The sequence below is a fragment of the Lissotriton helveticus genome, chromosome 5_1, assembly GCF_964261635.1.
Source record: "Lissotriton helveticus chromosome 5_1, aLisHel1.1, whole genome shotgun sequence".
NCBI lineage: Eukaryota > Metazoa > Chordata > Amphibia > Caudata > Salamandridae > Lissotriton > Lissotriton helveticus.
This window is the reverse complement of record NC_136065.1, coordinates 2048780263-2048803225: the sequence shown is the minus strand read 5'-3', so window position 1 is coordinate 2048803225 and position 22963 is coordinate 2048780263. Positions and strand designations below refer to the sequence as shown.

The 22963-nt window shown below is 45.9% G+C and overlaps 1 protein-coding gene across 1 annotated transcript in view; it reads left to right on the top strand.

Moving 5' to 3' along the window:
* Positions 1-22963, top strand: part of LOC144756263 (complement factor B-like) — a 531456-nt gene that overhangs the window by 449130 nt on the left and 59363 nt on the right. The window contains exon 15 of the mRNA XM_078645908.1: positions 4965-5083. Within this exon, the coding sequence (XP_078502034.1) occupies positions 4965-5083 (119 nt within the window). The remainder of the gene's footprint in view (positions 1-4964; positions 5084-22963) is intronic.

Here is a 22963-nt window from a genome sequence, read left to right as displayed (position 1 = left end):
TAGTTCCTTTGTTTCTGTGCTGTACCAAGAGTCTCTAGAGTCCTAGTCAGCTCGTCGCCAAAATATGTTGTGTCCTATGAAGATAGACACCAGGAGCCAGGATGTATATTTAACCCCTTAAGTGCTGCCGTCGGCCAACGGTCGTCACGGGCACTACCTCCCCAGTGCTGCGTGCGACCGCTGGACGTCCAGTTCAGCACCGGATAATGGACAGCGCAGCACTGGGGAGGTTTGTTTACTAGCTCCCAAGTGGTTAAGTCTTCTTTATTATCTCTCAGTCCAATTTACATCAGTCTTGACTCCAGCCAGCCTAGTGTGGAACCAGCCCCACCAGGAGAAGCCTGCCTAGCTGCTCCGCCCATCTCTAACTGCCAACACTCATCCCACTCAGACACCCAGGCATTCCACGCATCACAGGCACACTAACATTCTAAGACCAACTCACACTCTAGCTGAGCAGCAAGAGGCAGCAGGGCTGAAATACATGTTATACAAATAAGTAGGGTATAACACACTTCTTGTACCCTACCTCTACTCTTTCTCTCCTTTCTTCTCTCTTCTTACTATCCTGTCTCTAAGTTTCCAGCAAGTCAACACAGAGGGGACCAGCTGGACATGTACAAAACAGTACCATATAATTACTGTAATACCAACTACGTTTATCTGGAAACCCATAACGAAAATGTGAGTGCACTTGTTTTGTAAAAAAATTAATAAAAAAATACTTCGAAATAAAAAAATGAATGAAATAAATAGAACATAATTATCTCTACTGGTCCCCCACCGCAGCCTTTGTGGTCTTTCCCTCAGTTAGCAATTCCCCTGGATTGGAGACATCAAACACATTCCAGGAATAGCATTAGACCAAATATTCTATAAAATAATGTTTCAAGAAACTGAGATGTAGGGAAACTCGGTGTGCCGATCGTTTCCAAGCTCATTAAACTTCACTACTTCACACAGTGTGAAATGCCACCTTGTGACAGAAACGGGAACTGCTTCGTTAACGTTTTAGAAAGCTTGTCAGTCAGTACAAGGATTATTAACAAGACCATGGTTACCACACAACTAGATTTTACTAACTGTCAGCAGGGACATTTTAAGGGTTTTTTGGGGGCCCTTTTTGGACCAGCATTAAATTTATGAACCAGTTTCAGCTCATTCATGCCCTCTTTCGCAAGGTCACCTGGCAATGCACATGCACGCTCGTCCAAATTCTAAACGCGTTTTCATCTACTATTTAGGGTTAGTGGTGTGTTTTCAATATTGTAACAGCAGCACCTCACTGATATTATGCATATAATCTTTGACACCCTCCAATTTCTCCTTTATAAGAAAGTACTAGCTCCACATTAACTTATTAATTCCTAAGGATGGTTTTGTCCTGGCCGCCATTTTGCTGCTGCTCTCAGCCACTTTTCTCTGGACCATGTCCCCCATCTTGTCCTTTACCCTTTCCCTCGTTTCCCCCTTGATGATCCTCTGATTTGCCTTTTCTCCATATCCGTGTATCCCTCCCACCCTCCCTTGGTGCTGTGACTGCGTGCCCCCTCCGACCCCACTTACTGGAACTCTGCTCTCCTGGGTTTTTGGGTCTTGACCTGAGAAAATCTATGTGTGTATATATATATGTATATAGAGATAACTCTAATCACTAGTATATGCAGTAGACCTTTGTACTCTCTACCATACCTATGTGACTCTTAGAGTTTATCCATTTGTATCTCTTCCTTGAGTGACTTTACTACTTGTACATTTGCAATTTTTCTTTCTGTTTGTATCTCATCCTTGTGTGACTTCATCTTGTACATTTGCAATTTTTTCTGTTTGTATCTTTTATGCAACGCATGTAATCCTAAATCCTTATGTTTTGCAACTGGTTCTTATGTAAAGCGCTCTGACACCTTCGGGTAAAGTTCGCGCTATAGAAAATCGCATTAAATAAATAAATTTAAAAAAAAAGTGCTCGACTTAGTTTCCCCAAAGGTCAGCTTATGCTGCAAAGGGTGGGTATTTGCTTCTCAGTTTTAGGTTCAATAATGGGGTTAAGTGCCAAGACACATATGGTAAAAGGCTCTGACTGCGATATTCTGAGCTCAGTAACCCCCGATTGTACTGGCACTTATGAAAAAATTCCCACACTAAGTCATCTGGACTGAGATAAATGAATTTACAGATCATATGACGTGATGTCGTGAAGAGGGCAGAGTCTTTGAAGAAATTTCCTGAGGCAAAACATGTCAACATTTTCTAAATGTTTTATCATAGCACAGTGTGGTAAAATACCTGAGACATGGCTAACATTTAGCACATCGTTTCTGTTTTAAGCTTTATGGGATAAACATTGTTATTATATTAATATTGAACGGTATGAAAAAATTGAAATAGAATATAAAGTTCACAATTTTGAAAAAATAGATGAATATTACTTTTCTTTAAAGATATTTGTGTGCATTTACGCAATGGAAAAAATGGAACATGAATGTACAACGGCATAGTAAGCAAATCGCTATGTGCTTTTTTATATTGCTTAGGTTCTGAAAAACTGTATTCAGAAAAAGCCTGTCTGGATGTCATGTATGTCATTATGGATACCATTGAACAACAATGTTCCACATACTATCTGGTTTACCTCTACAAATGATTGTTCTCAGCCTGCACCAAACAATTGTTAAACTCAGTAATACAGGCTCACAGCACGAATAGGAGAGCACTGATAGATAGGCATGGTTAGTTTTAAAGTTCACCCAGAAGAACCGCCACCAATACGTGATGTCACAGACCGGTTAAACCAGAGGCGCCATTTTGTGGAAACCAGACATAACTGGCCATGAATAGTGCAACACTGATTTTCAGAAGATGTTAAGAACTTAAAACACCAAAAGGCTATGTTTACTTCTAAGCAAGTTCATAGCCATCTGAACACTTCTCTGCAAGGCAGGCCAAGGAAACAGCTGTCCAAAGTGGAAAACATCCCAGGATCCCAGAACTGCGAGCACCAAGTATGCCATCTCGGTATATTTACATTTAGAAGATATACTGTGAATACCTTCAACTTTTTCTTTCACTATTCTTTCTGGTGGCGGAAAGAGTGTAAATAATAAAAAGAACTGGGAATCATAAAGCTGAGGATTAATACTATACTGAGATTGTCTTTTTTTAAATCAGCTTGAAACATCAAGCACGTACAAAGAACACTTGTAGTATCTAAAAATGGTCAATAAAAAGAAAACACAGCTTGGTTTGACAGTCAAACACACAACACTCAACTATGGCACATTGGGAAGGGTGTGTCATTAAATTACATTCCCACCCACCGGTAGGACTGCAGGGTTGTAATATAGAGAAAGGCAATAGTATTCCACATGCCAACTTGTGTTCAACAGACTTTATCCTGGGTATGTACTACAAACTACTATAGGGAGGTTCAGCCCTCTTGCAGTGCAGTTCTTGATTCTGCTATAATTAGGTCGGTTATAAGCACATGATCCTTACAGACAGGCTTAACACAAATCTAAAAGCAATGTTCAATTGGTCCTTACCATCCATCCACCCGATTGGACAACCACAGATCTGACAACTCGGCCAGCTCCCACACCAGCATAGCCTCACATAGCCATTCATTGTCAACATCCCATACCGACATTGAAAGCAGTGACCTCTTTACCATCATATCTATCGGCCAAATTGGCCACTAATTTGTGAATGAAACACATGTTTATGGCCATTAGTTACGTCGAAGCTGCAGAATGAGACACATCAATGAGACACACCAAATTGTACATTTCTTATCCTTGGTGCAACAACATCAACTGTTGCATGGCTAAACACTTATAAGGTACAAGGCTTAGCCATGCAACAGCTGATGTTGTTGCACCAAGGAAATTGGGCTGCAAAACTAAATACTTATAAGGTCCCAAAAGTGAGACCTACTGGCTATTCCAATGCTTGTTAATATGTTTTATTCGAGTGTGAAACTTAGCATGTTGATGCTGTGTTCATACAGTTTGAAGTATACGCTGTTAGTGTTTCAGGGTCCATTGAAAACCTTAAAATGAATGTGTTCTGAACATGTCTTGCTGGTTTAAGCTCACACGCATGTGCCTTTTTTGGCAAGCTCGCCGCCCTCACAGCAGTGCTTCCTGCTCTTGGTTTAATTTATTTACCGCTAAATACTCGCTACCTCGCTGGGATTTCCGCAGTCATTAGAACAAAATGCCTTGTAACGTTCAGTTTGCTGTCTGCAAAGTGTTCTGTTGCTCCCTCTTGAACTGACTCAAAGCAAATTCCACCAGTGCTCACTGCCTATTAATATAAAGGACGCGGTAGATTCCGGTTATATGGAAATAGATTAATTTTCGTGGTTCAGTAAGTCGTGGCCTTATTTACAAGCCTCTTGTGCCATTTTTGCGACATTTCTCCCATGTTAAAAATGACGCAAAAGTGGCACAAGGGGCTTGTATATCTGCCCCAGAGTGGTTAGGATTTTGTTGTTGTTTAGCCTTCCTGGTTTAGGCACTCGTTATTAAAGTGGTAGTTGTTTAATCATACATTCGTTGTTAACACAGTAACTTGTCTGCTGCCACATGCACCAGTCTGTGACAGTCTATGTGGCCGAGTAACCATTCTGGTGATACTGGGTGAGAAAAAAGAGACTTTAAAGCAGCCAGTAAATAAGAGGCATGAGGGGAAATCCAAGGATTCTTTTTGTCTTTGATATTGGCAGTCTGTCCTACCTACCACTCTTTTCGGTCTGTGCCTCTGCATATGGCCCTGGCCCTGGCAATTCTTGGCTGCTGCCCCAGTCGCCTCTCCTCCCCAGATCTGCCTAGGAGAGACATCCCTTTTGCTGTTTTATTTTACCTGCTTGCATCGCTCCAGTTTGCAAGAGTGCCAGCCTGGCACAGGGAGGGCAACGGTATTCTCGTAGCTTTAAGTGAGCATTGTTTCTTTGCTCCCTGCAGAGGCGACACTGCTGAAGTGGGGGCTCGTCGAAGCCATGTTCATTACACAAGAAACAAACGGGGACACCGGAGACGACGAGCTGACCAGAAAAGACGTGACAATTAAAACTGGAGACCAGGTATGGAACAGGTTTTATGGGCAAGTGGTCCACGGTTGTGATGATTATGTATAACCAGAATTACAATAATTTCTTATGTACACTTGTTCCATGTGAGCATAGCTAGATGTACCACCATGTGCCTTAATGCAAAGCTTTGTGCTCTCACATCTTCCATGTGTGCCATTGTTGCTGTTTTCCATTGATTCTGTACTGCCAGGCGTGCAAGTACTTGTAGCCTGACTCAAACAAAGACAAAGCCGGGGGGGGGGGGGGGGGAATTTAGCAGAGGGTGGACACCTGGTCAGTAGACATTGTGGAAAAGAGCATCACATGCCAAGATGTCCTGGAGTTGTGGCTTCGGCATTCTTTTCTTTGGTGTGATGTTGATCACAGGACTCTCCATACCCTTTTTCAAAACTGCCCTCAGGGATGGGGGCTCCCAACATGTGGAGACTTTCTGCTGGAATAATTTTGGGGAGCATGCCTCGCGTGCCTACGTGTAAATATAAGGATTACCCTGAGATGCTGGTCAGGGAGGTGAGAAAGGGAGAGGAGAAGAACTTTCTCTTCCTGCCGACTAGGACGGATTTGTGCATTCAAAAAGAGCTATTAATCTGATGGCTGCATAAAATGAGCAACACTGTGACTGTTATTATTTTTTCAACAAGCACTTTTATTTATTAGCAACATCTTGGAACTGTGTAAGAAAAAGCTATTAAGCATTACTATTGGACACAGTACACAGTTCTTGGTCTGTATGTGGATTTCTGGTGAATGCTGGGAACTGTAGGATGTTATTCTTGTCACATGTCCATGGGGAGTTAAGGCTCTGAGTCATTAACAAAATGTATTATGGTCACCTGTGAAGAAGGCTGTATAGCCGAAACGCGTAAGGAATATGCTGCCAGTACACTGAAATAAATGCCAAGATGTCCTGGAGTTGTGTCTTCGGTATTCTTTTATTTGGTGTGATATATATGGTCATGTGATCAAGGCCGTGGGACGGCCGAAACGGGTCATGGCAGACTAGCTTGGTGGCAATAAAGAAACTTTGAAGCACAAATTGGGTCTAAGCTCGTTTTTTCGGTGAAGGAACGTGTAACGAGGAATTCACAATATGTATATATATATTATATAATGACGCATTTTGCCATTACGGCTTTATCAAGCCGTAATGGCGGAAGGCATTGTTTTTCTACTTGCCAAATAAATTCTTTGCAAGAAGCCCTGGGTGTCCAAGTTTTTCCTTGATTGGAGGAAAGATTTAGGAGGGACGGTAGCCTAACTTTGGACCGCCCATGACAGCCCAGGATCTCTTGACCTGAACTTGTGGATATATAATGTTCCAAATGTAAGGCATGCCAACATGGGGAAATCATGTCATCTCTTAGAATAGCTTTTAATAAAACAGTCAAGATACGAGGAGTTTCATCATGTAAAACAAGCTTTATGGTATATATTTTAAAATGCCCCTGCATGAAAATATATGTGGAAAGCACCACACTCCCAGCCCACAAAGAATATTGCAGCACAGAAGGGCCATCATCAATAAAGACTGAAGCTACCCTACAGTAATGACATATAGCTGCATAGCGCAAGTGCCAAAAAAGAGAAGAGGAGGAGATGGAGAGAGGAAACTGAGGAAGTTGGAGACGTAAAACATCTTAGAACTAGACAGTGGGGAACCCAATGGTTTGAATGTAGATGATGAATTGTTTACATGCCTGTGTTGAACAAATATTATATCCTAATCCGCATACTCATCAGTGATAGCGAAACTAAGGAGACAGAAATGATTAATTATCTGATGGGTCGTTAGAGGACACTAAGCAGGAGTGAGAGCACTGGCCCTTTAGATTTAGACTTTTTAACACTTAAGCACTTTAATATGACAGTTTTAAAGCTATTTAAAACAGATAAGGATAATATACAAATCCCAATAATGATATGAGGGATTCTGTTTTACTTAGAATAGGAACAGAGGAAATAGTCATGCACTTTATAGGTTCAGCAAAAGCCCTTTTTGAGCACTAGCAGTTTAGGAATAAACCAAAAATTGTAATTTGATGTATGAAATCACAGCAAGAAAAGATCTATAAAAAACAATGAGAAGAAACTTGGCAGCTATATAATAAAGTACACACTGTTTGCACTTTATAGTAATCATTGAATAAATGGAACTGTCCATGAAATATGAGAAAGAAGAAAAAAACTGCATAAGATGGTATTGTAACCAATGTGGAAGGAACTGTCCTTTTTTAAAAAAGTTTTTGTGAAACTTTAAAACACATTGAAAGGTATCATATACTTATGCTAGTATATATTAAAAGATGGCCGCCACAGTTTTATCATTTGTTTATACTGCTTGAAATGTGATGGAGTACTGTCCTCTTTCTATGACCATGATTTTATCAGGAAATGTATGTATGTATTTAAACAGAACTTTATATTTGGCCTGACATTGTGAACAAGGTGGTGAGGTGATGGCCAAAATGCGTGGATGTTATTTCATTATTTTACTTACAATAAAGAAAGCCAGAGCAACTAACCCATGCTGTGCCGATTCCGCATCTTTGAGGCGTTTGCAGAAATATATTATACATATATATATATATATATATATAGATATATATATATATATATATATGTATATATATACATACATACATGCATACACACACACAATCTTGTGTACATCCCTACTGAAACCCGGGGCCCACAGAAACGTGATGCGCTGTGCCTGCGGGGCATGCCAGTCACAAATTCAAGGAAAGAAGTCCAAGTAAGTGCACACTCGGGAAGCCCACAAGTCCGGAGCTAAGTTTATTTAATCATGTTAATCTTAATACTTTTTAATCCAGGAATAAATAAATTTAGCACTGGACTTTTGATCTTCTTAAGTGTCCGCTTACTTGAACTTCTTTGCTTAAATATATATATATATATATATATATATATATTACCTGCTGCCGCTTGCCAGTAGGTAGTTATAGTTAGGATCTAGTTTCCATGAGTAAAGAATTTTTTGACTTGCCTATATCTTTGGCGCCATTTGACGAATCTTCAAAAAATATTCCCAAAAAAAGTGTAAAGTGTAAATTTGGGTCTTGTTGTGCATGTAAAGTTTCAGGGTGATCCGTCAATCAGCGGCCGTGAATAGGGGGGGGTCAAAAATAGTGCTTTCCCCACGTAGATTCCCATAAGAAATTTGAACATGTCTACAGCCCGAACTGCTGGACAGAATTAGCGGCCGGACAGAATTAGCGACCTTGAGGCCTTTCAACTCCTCCAGATGGTCTCCCAGCCTACCCACCTGGGCGGACATACTCTGGATCCCCTGTTTACCAATCTGTTGGGGATTCTAGTTACTTCTGTCTCTCCGGTGGAATGGACAGACCACTTTCTGGTGTCCATTTCCTGCCCTGTTTCGGCCACTCCTTCCATCTCTACGGCTAGACGGGTTCAGAAGAGGGCTTGGAAAAAGCTTAGGTTAGAGGACTTTCATCGTCTTCTATTAGAGGAGCCGCTGGGTCTTTTGACGGATGTGGAAAGGGGGTATGACCTCTTCTGTTCATGGATAACTAGGGCCTTGGACTCTCTGATACCTATCGTTTCTACTAAAATCAATCCCAGAGAGTCGAGCCCCTGGTACGATGGCACCCTCCGGGCCCTAAAGGGTGCCTGTAGACGAGCAGAGAGGGCCTGGAGGAAAACCTATGGGGCTGATCTAAAAGCTGCATATACCAGGTCCGTTAAGCTCTACCATCGAGCTATCTGCCGAGCTCGTGCGGCCTTCTATGCCACCGAATTCCGGAACAGCCCAAATCCGTCAAAAGCTATTTTCAAGGCCGTAAAACAACTCACGGCAAAGCGGACTACCACTACGACCGTAAGCTCCCTTTCCCATTGTGAATCCCTTGCATCTTACTTTTTGGGGAAGGTCCAAGCTATATATAGGACATTCCCTAGCATAGGGTCCACTGCGGAAAGTATTAATGGGGTTCACCACCAGACCACACTGCTTGTTTTCCCCCCCCTTACCTTGGATGGTTTTGACAAACTTGCGTTGCAAGTTAAATCTGGGTCTCCATCTGACCCAGTAAGGCCTGCTCTCTTCCGAGACCAAGCTTTTATGGGGCGTACAGTTGTATGCTCCCTTGTCAATCTCTCCTTGGAAACGGGAATTGTACCATCTAAGTGGAAACAAGCTGTGGTGTCCCCGATTATTAAAAAGCCCACCCTGGACCCCTCTAAGCCTGAAAGCTATCGCCCCATCTCGCTGCTACCCTGGCCAGCCAAGATCACTGAAGCCCACGTCAACTTGGCCCTGTCTGAACATCTGACTCGGACCAATGCCCTCGACCCCACACAAAACGGATTCCGTGCTGGGCACAGTACGGAAACTGCGTTACTTGTGATGGTGGAACATCTCCGGGCAAGGTTGGATGCTGGTCAAACGGCGGCGCTTATTTTGTTAGATCTTAGCGCCGCCTTTGATACGGTAGACCACAGCATCCTCCTGCGTCGACTCGAGGAGACTGGTATTGGCGGTCAGGTGTTGCAATGGTTCCGCTCCTTTTTAGACGACCGCTCCTTCTGTGTTGCCATCCCTCCCTTCAAGTCCAACTACCAACCACTGGCCATGGGGGTTCCGCAAGGGTCCTCGCTGAGTCCCACGTTGTTCAATCTATACGTGAGACCGCTGGCTGATGTCGCTAGGCAGTGGGGCCTTACTTTGGTCTCATATGCCGACGACACTCAGCTGGCGGTTACTCTCAGCGGGGATGCGGAAACTGAGGCCCCCAGGTTTCAGTCTGGACTGAAGGCGGTGGCCAGTTGGCTGACAGGCAACTGCCTTCAGCTAAACGCCACTAAAACAGAGGTGATGGTCGTCGGGAAGGGAGTGGAGCTGTGGGGTGACCACTGGTGGCCCCCAGAGTTGGGTCCTACTCCGATCCCGGTATCGGAAGTGAAAAATCTGGGGGTATGGCTGGATGCGGGCCTCTCCTTTATAGGCCATACTAAAAGAACTGCGGCCTGCTGTTTCGGTCTCCTGAGGGGCTTGAGACCTGTTCTCAAGTTCTTTGATGCCCCGACCAGGCAGCTGGTGATCCAGGCCACTATCATCTCTCGCCTGGATTATGCCAGCTCTCTCCTGGCTGGGGCCAACCAGGCTGAACTAACCCGTTTACAACGGGTTCAGAATGCTGCGGCGAGGGCGATTGTTGGTTTACCCAGATTCTGCTCAGTGACAGGTGTCCTTCGCTCCCTACACTGGCTCCCGGTTAGGAAGCGCATCCTCTTTAAGGTATTGTGCCTTGCTTTTAAAATCTTGAGAGGTACAGGCCCGGAAATCCTGTCGAGTTGTCTGTCTTTTTATGTCCCTGCCCGTTGCCTCCGCTCTCAAGGTCTGGCCCTTGCGGTGGTTCCCAGATTCAGGCTTAGCCGCATGGGAGGCCGCTCGTTTAGGGTAATGGCTGCGTCAGCATGGAACTCCCTGCCTGTCGAAATTCGCTTGCTGGAGGACCTTCTGACCTTTCGGAAGGCTATAAAAACCTTCTTGTTTTAGCTGTTTCTTAGTTTCTGTTTTTAGCCTCTTGTTGTGTTACGGGCTACCTTGTCTCTGCACCAGGACGCTCCTTGGCTGGAGTATCTGTGCGCACAATAAATAGACGTAACATAACATAACATAACACAATTACATCAAATATGGCAGATAGCTAGCTCGTGGTCCAGAATGAGTGCTTTTTGTTATTTGATGTACTTTTGTAGTAATTAAAGAAAATCCAAATTTGTATAGCTAAGGACTCGAAGAAACCTCAAACCCTCCTGATCTTGTGCTGAGATCTGAATGGCTGCCAACACTTCAACCAGGAAGTGTTGGGACTAGGCTTCAGCCGAGTTCCTGAAAAAACATCAAATAAGAAAAGGGGGCATGATAGGAATACCCTGACTCTTTTGCTCTGGTCTTGGGGTCCAAAAGGGACCCTGCCAGGGCAAAAAGGCATTTTTCTTAATTTTTCACCAAAATGCACGAGAAACTTCATCTTCAGCTAAAAAAGGAGACTCCTTTGCTCGTTTAGAAAAGATTTCCCGGGTGGGCCAGGTCCCGGGGGTACTATTTAAAAAAAAAGGAGTACGGTTCCCCCGCCTAAGGCTCTTTGAGCCCAGGGGACCACCACCTCCCCAGGGCTTTATTTACAGAAATGGAGAGGGGTGTCACGCAAAGTCGCCGCCTGAACTTCCTAGGACCACCAACTTACCGGGCAATAAATTAAAGAATTTGCGGGGACCGCATGGGCTGCACAAGCTCCGGGGACCTTAACCTCTCCGCGGCCTATGAAATTAATACAAGTGGGAAGGGGCCACGCAGCCCCCCACCTGGGTCCCATATGGCCCCTGGGACCACCACCTCCCCTGGTCCAGTCCCGTGAATACAGGAGGAGAGGGCACAGTAGGAATACCCTGACCCCTTAGCTCTGGTCTTGGGGTCCAGGGCAAAAAAGCATTATTTTTAGATTTTCACTGAAAATCATGGCGGATCCATAACTCCAGTGAATATGTAAAAACAAAAAAAGTGCAGACTCCTGTGCTTGTTTTGAAAAGAGCCCCCGGGTGGGCCAGGTCCCAAGGGCATGGTTTAAAATATGGAGAGGGCTGACCCTTCTAAGGATCTTTGCGCTCCGGCGACCACCACCTCCTTGGTTCTTTATAAAAATGGAGGGGAAGCGTTCGGAACCCTCTCCTGGGCTTCCTAGAAGCCCTGGGGACCACCACCTCACTGGGGCAATACATTAAAGTATTTGTGGGAGACTGCTTGGAATCCCGAGATCCTGAGACCACCAACTCCCTGGGGCCTGTGAAATTAGTACAAGTGGGTGGGGGGGGGGCCATGTGCCCCTAATTCCTGGGCCACATACGACCCGGGGACCACCGCCTCCCCTGGTTCAGCCTGTGAGTACAGAAGGATGGGGCCCCCTCCTAGAGCCAATCATGGCCCTGAGGATTGTCACCCCCAAGGGTTGGCTCCCTATGTCCTGGGGTGCCCACCCCGGGACATAGTTGTTTGTTCTTACTTGGCAGGAGCATTGACAGCCCCTGCCAAGTCAGAGCAAACACAAACTACTCTCCCAGCAAACAGAAGCTGTCAAACCTCTCCCGCTTGCTGGGAGTGGAATTTTCATCTGTTTCCCTTGCCGCTGTTAAGCAGGTGGGGAATCAAATGAAACAATCACTCCACTCTCACACACAGGGAGCTGTATGTTTAGCAGCTCCCAGTGTGAGAGCTTAATGCCGGCTCCCACTGGAGATGGGGAGCCGGCAGGGACTGTGGGGATATTCAAGCTCCCCCAGCAGTATCGAATTCTGCTGACTCTGTGCGGCTCCAGGGTACCCAGCATTTTAAGGCCACAAGGATTGGGTACCTGGGGCTGAAATCGGCTCATGGAGGGGGGCCACCTTCCCCATTGACTTGGTGCCGGTCCCCGAGGGATGGTGTCCCCAGGGCTGAAAGTGGCCTGGGGAGGGGGCTGTGCAGCCTCCTCACCTTCTAAAATAATTAGGCGGACCGCCCCACCCACCATACTAGTATGCAAAAGTATTCCTGCCTTTTGCCAGGATGATAGAGGGCTCCCTCATAGCGTTTTCCACCGAAGTTGGTGGCGCGTTCTTCATGCTGAGGAATATGAGGACATCTCCACCAGAAAAAGAACACTTTCCTCATGTATCTCAGAGGACATACCCTTGTTTGGTGGAGATTTAAGTTTTGTAGTCTTCTTGTCCTCTCTGTAAGAGGATTCATGTTTTCACAGATTTCTGGATAAAATGGCAGGAGGACCAGTCACTTTGTCAAAATGCACACAAGGTTACTGGACACATTTGCTCGTAGTCCATTACACAGATGTAGTGTAGAATATGCACCGGATATCTACTCAATGAGGTAGCAGTTACTAATGAACCAGAAGAAATTACTCCACTTGAGTAGATATTTTGTGCACAACTGTTGACTTGTTGGATAAAGGGGCAGGTGCAGTTCCCTTGTGACCCGGTCACTCACACAGTAACTGACACACCTACACAGACACTAAGATACCCACTCACACACTCAGGCACTCACACACCCACTGAAAGAGCCATTCAGACATTAATACACCTACTCACAGACCTACTCAGACACTCATACACCTACTCACAGACCCACTCACACACCCACTCACAGACCCACTCGCACACCTATTCACAGAACAACTCAGACTCTCACATGTACTCACAAACCCACTCAGACACCATGCACCCATTCACTGATCCACCCAGATACACTAAGACCCACTCTGAAACTCTCATAGCCACACACAGACATTCATGCACCGACTTAAATAACCACTTATGCTCTCACACACCCACTCACAGACCTACTCAGAGACTCACACACCCACTCGCAGACCCACTCAGAGAAGCACACACCCACTCCCAGACCCACACCGAGACTCACATACCCACTCCCAGCCCCACACACTAATGCACCCACTCCCAGACCAACTAAGACTCACACACCCACTCACAGACTCATTCAGACACTCATGCACTCACTCACAAACTGACTGACGAACTCATGTAGGCACTCGCAAACCCATTCAGACACTCACCCACTCAGTCACTCACACACCTTCTCAGACACCCACTCAGAACGCACGCACCAACTCACAGACCCACTCAGACACTTGAGCACTCAAAACTTAGTGCAGGCTTTTGTTGTTAGCAGGCTTGATTATGGTAATGCTGTTTTGGCTTCCACCAATCAGACATTACTACAGGCTATAAGCTACAGGTCGTGCAAAATACTGCTGCATGGCTTATTTGAAATCTTCCCCAAAGATCTGTATTTACCCCACTTCTAAGAACGTTACACTGGCTACCCATCAGAAAAATAATTATATTCAAGATCTGTTACCTTACATATAAAGATAAAGCTTTAGTGGAGAAAGGACAAATCTTCCTACACCTGAAGCTTAAACGCTATCTCCCTGTCAGGAATTTGCGATCATTGGGTAAAGAGCTACTTACCATTCCCCGCATCGGACGATTAAGGTGTGGAGGCAGGTATTTTTCTTACCTTGAACACACCTACTGGAATAATTTGCCTTTACAGATCCAGTACCTACACAGTTTACACCAAATCAAGTAATTATTAAAGATTTACCTTTTTTAATATTGCTCTTTGATCCTGATGTTGTGTTTACCCTTAGTACTGAGATACCCCGTTGGGGTGATTTGTGCGTGATATTAAATTAAAATACCATAACCCACCCACTCATAGACCCATACAGACACTCACACAGCCACTCACATTCCCATACAGGTACTCACACCCACAAAACCACTCACACACCCAGTCACAGATACATACAGCCACTCGCATACCCACTCACTGACCTATACAGCCACTCACACACACACTCTCTCAAAGGTTACAGGTTACAGTTAGTAAATAAAATTCAAAAAATCCTTCAAAATTCACTAAAAAAAGGTTACAGGGTCATTATAGTTAGTAATTAACATTAAAAAAACTTAGAAATTTATTGAAAAAACAAAGGTTACAGGGACTTTATAGTTAGGCCTAGTTTTCACTTAGATAAAACCATAGAAATTCAGCAGTTATAGTTATCTGAGCTAACTATAACTTATGCCCCCACAATGCACTGCTCATGACCTCACATAATACATCACTCATGACATGACCAGTGACATCACTGATGACATCTCCACCACCTCCCACTTCATTTAAATATGGGGGTCCATTGCGGACCCCCGGGGACCACCACCTCCTTGGGGCTTCATATCATTTGGTGGGGGGCCACGCGGCCCCCATCCTAGAGCCCTCCTTGGCCTTGGGGACCGGTACCCCCCCCAGGGCCGGCTCCAGCAATGTCCCGGGTGCCCACCCCCAGCACATTGCAGTTTGCTATGGCAGGGTGGGAGCAATGCTCCCGCCCTGGCATAGCAAACACTGCTTTGCTTCATGGAATTGAGAGCAGGAAACTTGCTCTCGCTTCCATGAAGCAAAGCAGAATTGCTTTTGGGAAAAGGGAGCTGCATGTCAGCAGCTCCCTTTGCCCAAAAGCAATGCTAGCGCCTCATGGCCCAGGGAAGGGGGGACCATAAGGCCCCCATCCCGTAAAAAAGATACAAACATTTTTTTTTAAAAGAGGCAAAGCCCCTGCGGATGAGGTTCCTGAGGCAAAAAATGGGGACCACCCCTTCCTGTTTTTTTGTTTAAAAAAAAAATGGCTCAGGCCCTGGGGGATTGGTTCCCCAGGACCCACAAAATATTAAGAGAAGGGGGACCACAAGCTCATCTTCTAAAAAAGAGAAGCCGTCTTCTTGCCGGTGGCCCTGCCCCCTGCACCACACTGCCAAAGTGCCTCCTGGTGCATTCTGGGTTGGGGGATTAAGTCTGCTTGATTCCTAAGGATCCTTAGGGGCCAACTAGCCCACCAGATACCGCCAGTAAGCTCCACATAGTGGGATTGCTGAGAGGTGGTCCGAGGCAACACCTCTTTTTACACCACTTTGCAAACGCGCCTCTTGGCGCACTGCTGGTGGGGCGATGAGGTCCTCTTGTGTCCTGAGGACCTCAGGACTAAAGTGGAACTCATCCTCCAAGCAGCAGTGCGCCATGAGGCCCGTTTGCAGAGTGGGGCAAAAAGGGGGCGTGGCCTCGTATCACTCTCAGAAATCCAGCTGTGTGGGGCTTACTGGAGGTAACAGGAGGGCTAGTTGGCCCCCAGGGGCCCTCAGGAGGCAAGGGGACTTCATCCCCCAACCAAGAGCGTTCACGGAAGCACATTTGCAGAGTGGTGGAGAAAGGGGCTGTGGCCTGTGTCCACCTCTCAGCAATTCCACTGTGTGGTGCCTACTGGTGGTAACAGGCAGGCTAGTTGGCCCCTAAGGACCCCGAGCAGCAAAGGGGACTTAAATTCCCATCCAAGAGTGCGCCAGCAGGCGCGTTTGCAGAGTAGGGGGCAAAGGGGGCGTGACCTGCGATGAGAATTTAGCAATCCTGCTGTGTGTGGGACTTACTGGAAGTAATAGGAGGGGTAGTTGGCCCCCAAAGATGTCCTGGGGGCCAACTACCCCCTCTGTTACCTTCAGTAAGTCCCACACAGAGGGATTGCTAAGAGGTCTTCGGAGGCCATGTCCCCCTTTTTCCACCACTCTGCAAAGCGCCTCCTGGTACACTACGGTTTGGGTGATTAAGTCCACTTTACACCTGAGGGACTTTGGGGGTCAAGAAGCCCTCCTGATACCTCCTGTAAGTCTCACACGGAATTCCGGAGCACTGGTCGGAGACCCATTCCCCTTTCTCCACCACTCTGCAAATGCAACTACTAGTTAAAGAAGCATTTGCAATGTAATAGGTTCTGCATTTACAAGAGTTAGAGCTATTGGTGTTGTAAATGTAAAAGTGTTTTGCTAATGTTTTTTGGAGTGAATGTACGTTATGTGTAGTGAAATTATGTGGTATGTTGTGCAGTGAAATTATGTGGATAGAAAGTATGTGGTATTTAGTGTATAGGAATTATGTAGAGTGGGATTATGTGTTATGGAGAGGAATTATGTGGTATGATGGTCTGTGTTGTGGAGTGGTAACCTTAGGTTTAGTGTTCCTCGTTTCCATAGAAGCTAAACTTTAAACTTAATGAGACAAAAAAAAGAAGGAACCACTGAGGAGCACTTCTGCACCTGGTCAGAGGTATGAGCAGGGCCACTGGAATTATGCGACTGTTTGTTTGCACCGACATTCGCACAATTATACATTTTCCGCATTTGCCACACAATCCATCATCTGCTGCATAATCTGCACATTGCAACAAAAAAAAAACTTGTTTCCAGTTCAAACAGCTAAAACGTTACCAAAAATCCAGCGACTAGTGGTACAGCATGGTGGAAGGCCATTTGTAAACCTAGAATGGTCACCTGTTACTTATTGCTATATGTGGGTGTTATATTGGTACTAATGGTGGTTTGCACACTCTTGCTTTTTTCTGCACCTCTCTTGCCTCTTTCTGCATTTCTGTTGCTTCTTTCTGCACCTTTCTTTCTTTTTCTGCTCCTCTCTTGCCTCTTTCTGCACATCTCTTCTACTTTCTGCACCTCTCTTGCCTGTTTCTGTACCTCTGTTGCCTCTTTCTGCACCTCACTTGTTTCTTTCTGCACCCCTCTTGCCTCTTTCTGCACCCTTCTTCCCTCTTTCTGCACCACTCTTGCCTTTTTCTGCACCTCTGCTCCCACTTTCTGCACCTCTTGCTTCTGTACCTCTCTTGCCTCTTTCTGCACTTTTCTTGCCACTTTCTGCACCTCTGTTGCCTCTTTCTGCACTACTGTTCCCTCTTTCTGCCCCACTTGCCTCTTTCTGCAGCTCTATTGCTACTTTCGGCACTTTATCTTGTCTCTTTCTGTACCCCTCTTGCCTCCTTCTGCACCTCTGTTGTTTCTTTTTGCACTTCTCTTGCTTCTTTCTGAACCTCTCTTGCTTCTTTCTGTACCCCTCATAACTCTTTCTGCACCCCTCTTCCCTCTTTCGGCACCTCTACTGCCTTCACCTCATTTCCTTCTTTCTGCACCTCTGTTGTTTCTTTTTGCACTTCTCTTGCTTCAAACCTGTACCGCTCTTGCTTCTTTCTGCACCCCTTGTGCCTCTTTCTGTACTACTGTACCCTCTTTCTGTACCCCACTTGTTTTTTTCTGCACCTCTGTTCCTTCTTTCTGTACTTCTTTTCTTTCTGCAACTCTCTTTTTTCTGCACCTCTGTTGTTTCTTTCTGTACCCATTTGTGCCTCTTTCTGCACTCCTCTTCCCTATTTCTGCCCCTCTTGCCTTTTTGTGCACCTCTATTCTTTCTTATTGCACTTTTTTGTTTTTTTCTGCACCTCTCTTGCTTGTTTCTGCACCCCTCTCGCCACTTTCTCCGCCCCTGTTCCCCGCTTTTGCATCTCTGTTGCTTCTTTCTGCACTTTTCTTGCCCCTTTCTCCACCCCTCATCCCTGTTTCTGCACCTCTGTTGCTTCTTTCTACACTTCTCTTGCTTCTTTCTGCACCTCTGTCCCTTTTTTCTACAACCCTTGTGCCTCTTTCTGCATCCTTTTTCCCGCTCTCCTTTTGCCTCTTTCTGCACCTCTGTTCCTTAATTCTGAACTTCTTTTGGTTCTTTCTGCAACTCTCTTGCTTCTTTCTGTATTCCTCTTGACTCTTTCTCTACCCCTCATTCCTTCTTTCTGCACCCCTCTTCCCTCTTTCTGCACCTCTCTTGCCTTTCTGCACAACTGTTCCTTCTTTCTGCACTTCTTTTGTTTCTGCAACTCTCTTGCTTCTTTCTGCACCTCTTGTGCCTCTTTCACACCCCTCTTCCCTCCTTCTGCACCCCTCTTGCCTCTTTCTGTACCTCTGTTGCTTTTTTCTTTGCTTCATTTGTTTTTTTCTGCACCTCCCGCTTCTTTCTACACCCCTCTTGCCAATTTCTATACCCCTCTTCCAACTTTTCTCATCTCAGTTGCTTCTATCTGCCCTTAGCTTGCTTATTTCTTCACCTCTCTTGCTTCTTTCTGCATCCCTCTTGCATCTTTCTGGACCCTCTACCCTCTTTCTGCACTCCTCTTGCCACTTTCTGTACCTCTGTTCCTTCTGCCCGTACTTCTTTTGTTCTTTCTGAAGCTTTTGCTTCTTTCTGCACCTCTTATGACTCTTTCTGCAGCGCTCTTCCTTCTTTCTGCACCTCTGTTCCTTCTTTCTGTACTTCTTTTGTTTCTTTCTGCAGCTCTCTTGATTCTTTCTGCCCCTTGTGCCTCTTTCTGCACCCCTCTTCCCTCTTTTTGAACCCCTCTTGCTTCTTTGTCCACCCCTCTTTCCCTTTTCTGCATCAGTGTTGCTTCTTCCTGCACTTTATCTTGTCTCTTTCTGCACCCCTCTTGCCTCCTTCTGTACCTCAGTTGCTTCTTTATGCACTACTCGTGCTTCTTTCTGTGCCCCACTTCCCTCTTTCTGTACCCCTCTTGCCTCTTTCTGCACCTTTTATTCTTTCTGCTCTTTTGTTTCTTTCTGCGCCTCTCTTGCGTCTTTCTGTACCCCTTATCCCTCTTTCTGCACCTCTTTTGCTTGTTTCTGCACCTCTCTTGCTTCTTTCTACACCCCTCTGGCCACTCTTTCCACCCCTGTTCCCCTGTTTTTGCATCTCTGTTAGTTCTTTCTGCACTTCTCTTGCGTCTTTCTGTACCCCTCATCCCTCTTTCTGCACTTCTTTTGCTTCTTTCTGCACCTCTGTCCCTTCTTTCTGGACCATTCTTCCCTCTTTCTGCACCCCTCTTGCCTCTTTCTGCACCACTGTACCTTCTTTCTGTACCCCTCCTGATTCTTTCTGTACCCCTCGTGCCTCTTTCACACCCCTCTTCCTGCACACCGCCTGCCTCTTCCTGTACCTCTGTTCCTTATTTCTGTACCTCTCTTGCTTCTTCCTGTACCCCTCTTGCCTCTTTCTCCATCCCTATTCCCCGTTTCTGCATGTCTGCATTATTTCTGTACTTCTCTTGCCTCTTTCTGTATCCTCTTGCCTCTTCCTGCACCTCTCTTGCTTCTTTCTACATTTCTCTTGCCTTTTTCTGTACCTCACTTGCTTCTTTCTGCACCCCTCTTGTCTTTATGCACCCTTCATCCCTATTCCTGTGCATCTCTTGCCTGTTTCTGCACCCGTTCCCTCTTCTGTACCTCTCCTGCCTGTTTCTACAACTCTCTTGCTTCTTTCTGCACTTCTCTTCCCTCTTTCTGCATTCTGTTAAAGAAACCTGGTGCAGACCCCACCTCCATGGCCAATTATCGCCCCATCTCTCTCCTTCCCTTTTTAGGTAAAATACTAGAGCGACAGGTCACCCAAGTGCTCAGTGCCTTTGTTGAGGAAACTGGCAGGATAGCCCCGTGTCAGGCAGGCTTCCGCCCCAGGCACTCTACGGAGGCGGTAGTCCTCTCCGTCATGGACAAACTCAGAGAGGGAATGGACACCAATCTGCCCCAGGCCCTGGTCCTTCTTGATTTATCCGCCGCCTTTGACACGGTTGACCATTCCATCTTGCTCACCCGTGTCAGGGCGGCTGGCATCAGGGGATCGGCCTTGATTTGGCTCTCTTCCTTCCTGAGGGACCGTACTCAGGCTGTCCATCTGGCTGATTTCTCTGCACCTTCTCGCAAGGTTCAATGCGGTGTTCGGCAAGGCTCCTCCCTGTCCCCCCTGATGTTTAATTTGTACATCTTCCCTCTAGTTTTTGCTTTACAGCAAATGGAGGTCACGGTGTACAACTACGCCGATGACCTCCAGCTTATTTTTAATTTGTCCTCTTCCCCAGACCCCATTCATAATTTTCAATCCATCATGGTTTTCATCAGGGACTGGATGATTCACAACCACCTGAAGTTAAACCCAGACAAAACCGAATTGGTCCTCACAGGTGGTTGCTCCAGTCCCTGGAACCCCTCATTTTGGCCTTCCTCCTTGGGTTCTCCCCCTGTCCCCTCTTCCTCAGTAAAGACTTTAGGGATAAAACTGAATGATCATCTTACCTTGCACTCCCAGATTAGTTCTGTTGTTTCCTCTTGCTTTATGCTTCTTCGCACCATCTGAAAGATTTCGCGCTTTTTCAACCTTTCTGCCCTCAAACTCATTCTTTTAGCCATGGTCATCTCTCGTGTTGACTACGGCAACGCTTTATATTTTGGTATCCCAGCTTATGACTTACGGCGACTTCAGCTGGTTCAAAACCAGGCCGCCCGACTTGCATATAACCTCCCTAAATCCCACCACGTCACCCCGTTACTCAAAGCCTTACACTGGCACCATATTCGGGAACGCTCCCTCTTTAAGATGGGTTGTATCACCTTTCAGGCCCGGGCAGGGACTGCGCCCGCATTTATCAATTCTGAAATCAAGGCCTATCTCCCCTGCAGAGAGCTGCGTTCTTCCTCCCAATTCCTTCTCTCTGTTCCTCGATTTAGGAGGAAGAAACTGGGAGGTATGAAATTCTCCACTCTCGCCCCTGTATTTTGGAACACTCTTCCTTTTTCCCTTAGTCCTCCTCCCACTATCTAGAGTTCCGAAAAGCCCTCAAAACCTTCCTTTTTTCCCAAGCCTTCCCACATTAGCGGCTCACTTCCTGCCCTGACCACGGGTCTGCATCCCTAGCGCCAAGAAACCGCTTGGTAAACGTGCGCTTTATAAATATTTAAAAATTAAATTAAATTCTTTCTGCACCCTTCTTCCCTCTTTGTGCACCTCTCTTACCGTTTTCTGCACTTTTCTTCTCTCTGTCTGCATCCCCTGCCTGTTTCTGCACCTTTGTTCCTTCTTTCTGCACTTCTTTGGTTTCTTTCTGCACCTCTGTTGCTTCTTTCTGCACCTCTGTCCCTTTTTCTGCAACCCTTGTGCCTCTTTCTGCACCTCCATTCCTTCATTATGCACTTCTTTTGTTTCTTTCTGCAACTCTCATGCTTCTTTCTAAATTCCTCTTGATTCTTTCTCCACCCCTCATCCCTCTTTCTGCACCTCTGTTGCTTCTTTCTGTACTTCTCTTGCTTCTTTCTGCGCATCTGTCCCTTCTTTCTGCACCCTCTTTCCTCTTTCTGCACCTCTCTTGCTTCTTACTGCACAACTGTTCCTTCTTTCTGCACGACTTTTGTTTCTTTCTGCAACTCTCTTTCTTCTTTCTGCACCCCTCTTGTTTCTTTCTATACCCCTCGTGCCTCTTTCACACCCCTCTTCCTGCACCCCGCCTGCCTCTTTCTGCACCTCTGTTCCTTCTTTCTGTACCTCTCTTGCTTCTTTCTGCAAAACCCCAAACTTCAGCCCCGTAGGTTGCCTTAGCGCAGCATATTGATCTGTACAAATTCAACACTTGCTCGGGGGACCATCTTCCCAATCTTCTCCCGTAGCCCATTATGGCCCCAGTTGAAGCCACCAGTTTTGAGCAGTGTTTGTCCACCAGAAGTCTGAACTTTAAAAGCCCGTCAAATAATACACCTAGATAGGAAAAGGACTGGACCAGGCCGATTTTATAAGTTCCTATCTTATAAGAAAATTTCTTATCTGGTCTGGCCCCCGCAAGCATGACATACGATTTGTCCAGGTTTGCTGACAAATCAAGTGAGGACATAAAACTTACAAATCCATCAATCAGCCTCTGTAACCCCTGCGGTGTCCGGGCCAACAACACCGCGTCGTCCGCGTAAAGCAGGACGGGGACTGGCCAGGTGCCTACTTGAGGAGAGTCCACTCCAAGTTTATATAATTCCCTATCTAGGTTATTGATATAAAGTGAAAACAAAAGGGGAGCTAAAATGCAGCCCTGCCGCACTCCACTAGTGCATGGGAATGATGAAGTCCTACTTCCATTTTGATTAAAACGGACAGACGCAGTTGTGTTCCAATACAAGGCCTTAAGGATGTTGACTAAATCCTGGTCTACCCCTAGGTCTATCATCAGGGCCCATAGCTTCTCCCTGTTTACATGATCAAAAGCCGCAGAGAGATCCATGAACCCCAGGTAGACCGCCTCCTTGCTGGCTATGGTGTACTTAGCGACCAGCAAGTAGAGGTTCAGGCATTGGTCCGTGGTTGAGCTTCCCTCCCTAAACCCATACTGGATGTCTGTTATTATCTGGTGGGTATCTGCCCATTCAATCAGGCGATTTAGGGCAACTATTTAGGGAAGTTGGAATGCAGAATCTACAACTATGCTGACGATACTCAGCTAGTGCTGAGTATCGATAACACAGGGACAGCACAAACCCAAGCTCAAAATATCCTGAGGTACACCATAGGTTGGATGACAAAAAACCTACTAAAGATCAACCCGGATAAGA